This window comes from Cheilinus undulatus, linkage group 12, assembly GCF_018320785.1.
Source record: "Cheilinus undulatus linkage group 12, ASM1832078v1, whole genome shotgun sequence".
NCBI lineage: Eukaryota > Metazoa > Chordata > Actinopteri > Labriformes > Labridae > Cheilinus > Cheilinus undulatus.
In genome coordinates, this window is record NC_054876.1 from 40572781 (window position 1) to 40578780 (window position 6000).

The 6000-nt window shown below is 36.4% G+C and overlaps 1 protein-coding gene across 1 annotated transcript in view; it reads right to left on the bottom strand.

Annotated features, from left to right (window-relative positions):
* Window positions 1-5745, bottom strand: part of myo7ab (myosin VIIAb) — a 46509-nt gene extending 40764 nt beyond the window's left edge. The window contains exon 1 of the mRNA XM_041802134.1: window positions 5715-5745. Within this exon, the coding sequence (XP_041658068.1) occupies window positions 5715-5732 (18 nt within the window). The 5' untranslated portion in view covers window positions 5733-5745. The remainder of the gene's footprint in view (window positions 1-5714) is intronic.
* Between the last annotated feature and the right edge of the window lie 255 nt (window positions 5746-6000).

A 6000-nucleotide genomic window follows, 5' to 3' on the forward strand; every position in this document is an offset into this window, starting at 1 on the left:
TTTATCTTTTTCTTATCTTTTCTTAATCTTTAATAAAATAGATTTTACATGTTATACACATTTAAATTAGACAGACTTCACTTGTAATATCGTTGCAAGTTGGTGTCTTACATAGCAAATGTTTTCCCAGTCATTTTCGCACTAAACTTGTGGTGGGTCAAGAAGAAGGACTGGGGTGGTTTCTGTGGTAGTCTTACATGTAGAAATCATACAGGCAAAGGATAAATATGAGGTCCAATGCACTTGACCTTTGAACTCCCAAATGTAATCTATTCATAGCTGAATGAAAGAGAATGGGGAAAGACATGCACCAAACATTGTAGTTGGTGTATAGAATGTGTTTACTGGACATTAGGCTCATCATTTTATATTTTCTGATTTAAATAAAGCTTATCAGTAAGAACTATGTGTAAGTACAGCTTTTCTCAACTAATGAGCCATAAGCTTTCAGGTTTCTGTTTGCTTTTTCAAATGTATGATTGTTAGTATAAAAGTTATAATGAACAGCTGACTGAGGTGAGTTTGTGAACAAGCATATCAGTTTTTAACATCAATGTTCAAAAACAATCATGCTGATATTGTGCTTTTACTCATAACAGAAATTATGCTGAATAACTAGGAAATTCCAAAGTGGTATCGCCCTACTTTTTCAGCTGCCAACTCTCTGAATGGAAGGATTAAGTCTGAAAAAGGCTTAAATGGACCACCCTCAGCCCTGAACTGGGCATGATATAACCCCTGACCTCAGAGCTTGGCGTTGTTTGGGTATTTAACACAGAAGTGAGAACTATATTCAGTGGGTGATAATGTCTATTAAAGGGCTGCAATCAAACACTTTAAAGAAGCTTTTAAAAATACATCCTCTCCAAAGCAGAGTGGATTCTTGAAACCTTTCTAAATGTATCCTGAGCCAACTTTTCTCTCTATTTCAAAGATGTGTTTACATAAATGTTATTCAACTGTACTGGCTAAGAGTTCAGGTGAAAACAATCCTGAAAATAATCTTGTAATCTCTGGTCTTAGCTTGTAAACTTTACAATGTTATCAGTTTTGGTAACCTTGGGATACTTCCAAATTTGTTCTTAAAAAAACAGTTTTGGGTGTTTATTTTCTTATGATTTTGATACAACTGGATAAGCCAAACTCGAATGATCTGCTACATCATTATCTTATTCTTCTGAATCATGTTTATTCAGCATCATTGCAACTGTTTGCACCTGTCTTATTAGACATTGTACATAATTCCAATTCAATTTCAAAACACAAAATGTATATTTTTAGTTTTTAGTTTATATCTAATGTTTAATTTCTGCACATTGGAGTAACAGAGTCAAAATCCTTATTTCTATAAACATACTTGGCTAGCAAAGCAGACTGATTCCAATGATCTCTGAATACATAAAATTTCTTGAGGACAAAGGAGTAGAAACACTGCAGGGTCTCTGCTGTTTTCACATGAAGGGTCACTGGATACCCACAGGTTTTTAAGTTAAATTCAGCTTGTGTAGAGGTAATTGCATAAGCAGAACTACCACCTGGCACATACTATATACCTCCGTGAGGTTTACAATTGCACAGTGAAAGTACGGTGTTGGGTCAAGAAGAAGGACTGGGGTGGTTTCTGTGGTAGTCTTACGTGTAGAAATCATATAGGCAAAAAATACATATGAGGCCCAATGCACTTGACCTTTGAACTCCCAAATGTAATCTATTCATCGCTGAGTCAGAGTGGATATTTGTGCAAAGTTTCAAGAAAAATCCTCAAAAATTTCTTGAGATATGGCATGCACAAGCAAGGGGTGAACATGACACCCAGTGATCTTGACCTAGGAGTGGTTTTAGTTGTTTTTTTAATATCAATCCTACCTCTGATAAAGCAAACAGCTATCCATAGTTTGCAATTTTGGAGTGGCACCAATGTCTCATGTCTCAGAGTTTGAGAACTACTGCGTTAAATGCAACCCTAACTTCAGAGAAATTGGCGTCTACATGTGCTGTCTGTGCATATTTGAATTAATCACTGTGTATCCATTTGGGGAAAAATGCATGTCTCTCCCCCACTCTCTCATCCCCCTTTGTGACTCTATCCCCATCCTGCTCCTCAATCAATAAAATATGTATATATAAAAAATTCAAAATAAAATCAGTCCAGTGCTAGTAGCAGCTTGACACTTCTTCCACATGTGTGGAGACAGTCAGGAGCATCACACATGGTGTAAAATTTTCCATGACACCCTTGTAAGGCTGGCCAAACACCACACAATTTTATGCCTAACTTTTATTTTTGATTCGAGGTCAGACTGTCTCTGACGAAATACCCACAACAAGCAATAAGAGTGAGCAGAGGAGGTAACGTCACCAACTGGATGTTGCATAGTTTTATCGCTCATAAACATGAACACATCCTTTATTTCACCCTAAACTTTTCCTAATGTTTTTTTCATTTTTGCTGCAACTTTAATGTATACCAGGACAGTTACCAAAGATTTCTGTCATCCTCCATGATTGTTTTCTTCTGAAGTGATGTCTGATCATGTAAGATTCTGACAAATCTTGTGCATGGGGTTTCTTCACTGTGAGGTAGCTACTAAAGGCAGCAAGTTTGTGGTCTCACAGTCTGGCCAAGTTGCCTAATGTGAGCGCTTAGAGGATTATAAAGATGAAAAATCATTCGAAACTGTCCTTTAAGCCTGAAAAATGATCTAGTGTATGGCCAGCTTAAATGAAGCTCTTGAACTCTATGACATTTTTGATAAAAAATATTCAGGGACTCAGCACAGAGTAAAATTGCAAACAGTTTCTCTTCACATTTAAACACAAAGGAAGAGCAAACTACATGGAGACAGTTAACTTCCTACTGTGATAATCAGACCTCGAAACAAGCAAACAGTTGGTGCAAATGATGCACAATCCACTCTTAGCAAATCAGGCCCACGATGTCTATCTTTATAGTCGAGACGATTGCCTTAAAAACGCTACTTTCACTTCTATTGAGGAACAGATCACAGATGTTCAAACTGAATGAGATTCATAGCTGAATCCCTGAGCTGAGATTGAAATTTTATCTGAATCGGGACCTGCAGGACTCTGGAGAAAAAGGTTAGGGGAACTCTTTATTGAAGAAAAATTGATAGACTGATATAAGGTAACAAATCCTGACTGAGTGAAGAGACATGCTGGCTTCTGCTGCACATTAAATAAGTGCAGCAGAAGCCAGCATGTCTCTTCACTCACAGAAATAAAAGTTATGAGAAGTTTAGTTCAGCATACAAAAAGGATTAAAGAAAGGGTCAGCAGTTTAAAAACAGGGGTGCGTGATAAGATGATCTCAGATTGTGAAGAAATAGAATGTATTGGTCATCTGCTTAATCTGTTTTATCGTAGGATCGGCTCTACTACTTCTCGCTCTTGCCCCCCCCCAAATCAGAGAAAAGGTTGTTTTTTCTGGTCACTAACTTGCAAATTTGTCTTAGAAATTTAAAGAAAAAAATCGTGATAAAATCAAAATCGTCATCTGGCCATAAAAAAAATCATGATAAGTTTTTTTTTTTTCCATATCGCCCACCCCTATATCCAAAGAGAAATTCCTCTTTGAATTATTGAAATGTAGTTTCTTAATGCTTTAAGTTTCACAGACCAGTTTTCTTTGTTTAAACATAATGGCTCAAAATTTCAAATCCTGTAACTTTAAATAAAAAAAAGAAATCACCACAGGTGAGAAAGGACTCATTGAGCTTATCGAGTTTGACTCGTTCTACATAAACATATGCATAATGCCCTACATTTACTGTACAATTAATCCATTTTATTCATTTTATTTGTGAAGGAATCTCATTTATTTCTCAACTTTCATCTAATCTTTCACATATATTGTAATTGCTTCCTGCTCATCTAAGATTTTAAGAGGGCATTTAATGACCAAAGTCATCTAACAGGGTGATGCTGGGAGGATGAAGAGAAAATAGCAAGTTATCAAAAAAGAGGGGAAAAAAAACAAATTGTAAGTCCTCCATTGGCTCATACTCAGGCATCTTAAAACAGATTATTAACCATTAAACTCTGTTGCAGTGATATAAAAGGTTGTAAAGAGACAGGAGAGCAGATGACAGCATTTTCATTGCTTGTTGCAAATTTGCATCTACATATTGACACTCTATCGACTTATTAACATGGACAGGCAACTGTCCTTTTAATCCAAACACCTTTTAATGTTAGGAAAGAGCTTTGTTTGTTTTTAGCAGGTAAGCTGAAAACACATGTAGGTAACAACCCATAAGGCACTTAAAGTCAAGACAGGAGCCTGGCACCTGTAGTAGTATGCTTAAGATATTTCAGATAGTACACTACACTTACTGACCGCTTCATTAGGTATACCTGCTCATCTACTCATTAACACAAATATCTAATCAACCAATTACATGACAGCAACAAATGCATTTAGGCATGTAATCTGCTTAAGTTCAAACAGAGCTTCAGAATAGAGAAGAAAGAGACTTTGACTGTGGCATGGCTGTTAGTGGTCTCGCTGTTAAACAAAAATCTAGACTCATAGACCTAGCAATGTCTTCTAGTTTTCTTTTATCCAATTTTGATGATCCTGTGTGAACTTTAGCGTCAGTTTGCTGTTTTGAGCTGACAGGAGTGGCACCTGATGTGGTCTCTGTGTGGTTTAAAATTTTGTTCATTCAGAGAAGCTCTTATGCACACCTGGGCAGTAATTGGTTATTTTTGTTATTGCTGACCCTTTGTGTTGAACCAGTTTGGCCATTCCCCTCTGACCTCTGCCATTAACAAGGCATTTTGACCCAGAGAACTGCTACTGATTGGATTTTTTTAATCATTCTCTGTAAACTAATGCTCTGTTGGTCGCCATAACCATGTCTTCAATTTTCAATGCATTGGTTGCTGCCATGTTATTGGCTAATAAGTTATATGCTTTAATGACAGCGAAAAGGTATACCTGTGACAGATTAGTGTAAGTTTATAAAGTGGGGTTTTAACTTACATTATGGCTGTGTAGGACTGAAGCATCTACAAAAATTCAGCTTTGGCATTATCAGTATTAAGGATGCACAATATTGACTGTTTGCCATTATCCAATAAGCTGACATTTACAAATTATTTCCAGCCGACACTGATGTTGAAAGTAGTTCAGATATAAAACTTCAGTCCTTAAAACACACAATTTAAGGTTTAAGGATAAACAATTAAACAATTTTCAGTTCTTAAAACAGACTTTAAAGTGTAAGGAATAATGATCAATAAAGAAAAAGGCAGCTGATGAAAGTCTGTTGTTCCAGACTAAAACTCAACTCACTTATTTGTTCATTAAGCCAATATAAATGCAGATTTTTATAGGCAAAATATCAGTTGTATTCCCAATCAGTACTGCATTGTGTTTATAATGATCAGGTTAATTTGTTTTTTGCTGTAATCAGCAGCAGATGCTAAAAAGTCAGCAATGGCAACCAACACACCGACTTCAAGGTTAGGATTAACGTTATTTATTAACAGCATCTATCATGACACTGAAACTTCCCAGCAATAAAAATCTGAATCTTTCAAGTTTTTTTCATATTGAAGTTGCAGTATTTTAAGAGTTTCGGTGCATTTTCTGGTGGCACATATTCCCTGTTACAGCAGGGAAATGTTTCAATGTGCAAACTGTTAGTTTGCCTCTATATAATTAAAATATACATAAAAATATGACTTACCTGCTGCAGAATGACCATAGTTCAGCCTCGGGTTGATACCAGGACATCAGAAGTCACCATGTGTGGGCTCTACAAAACAGACAAATCACAGAGATCACCAAACTAATAGAGGAAAATTGATTGTATCATTTTGTCCTAAATTAAGGACTGATGGGGGGGGGGGCTTAGAGGTAGGATGACTCCAGAATTGGTCAGGATTTTCTCTCCATGACTGTTCATTAGTATACCACGTTATGCACTACCAGAGAGCTCACATTCTCAGGTTTCTACCCATGTAAACCATTCC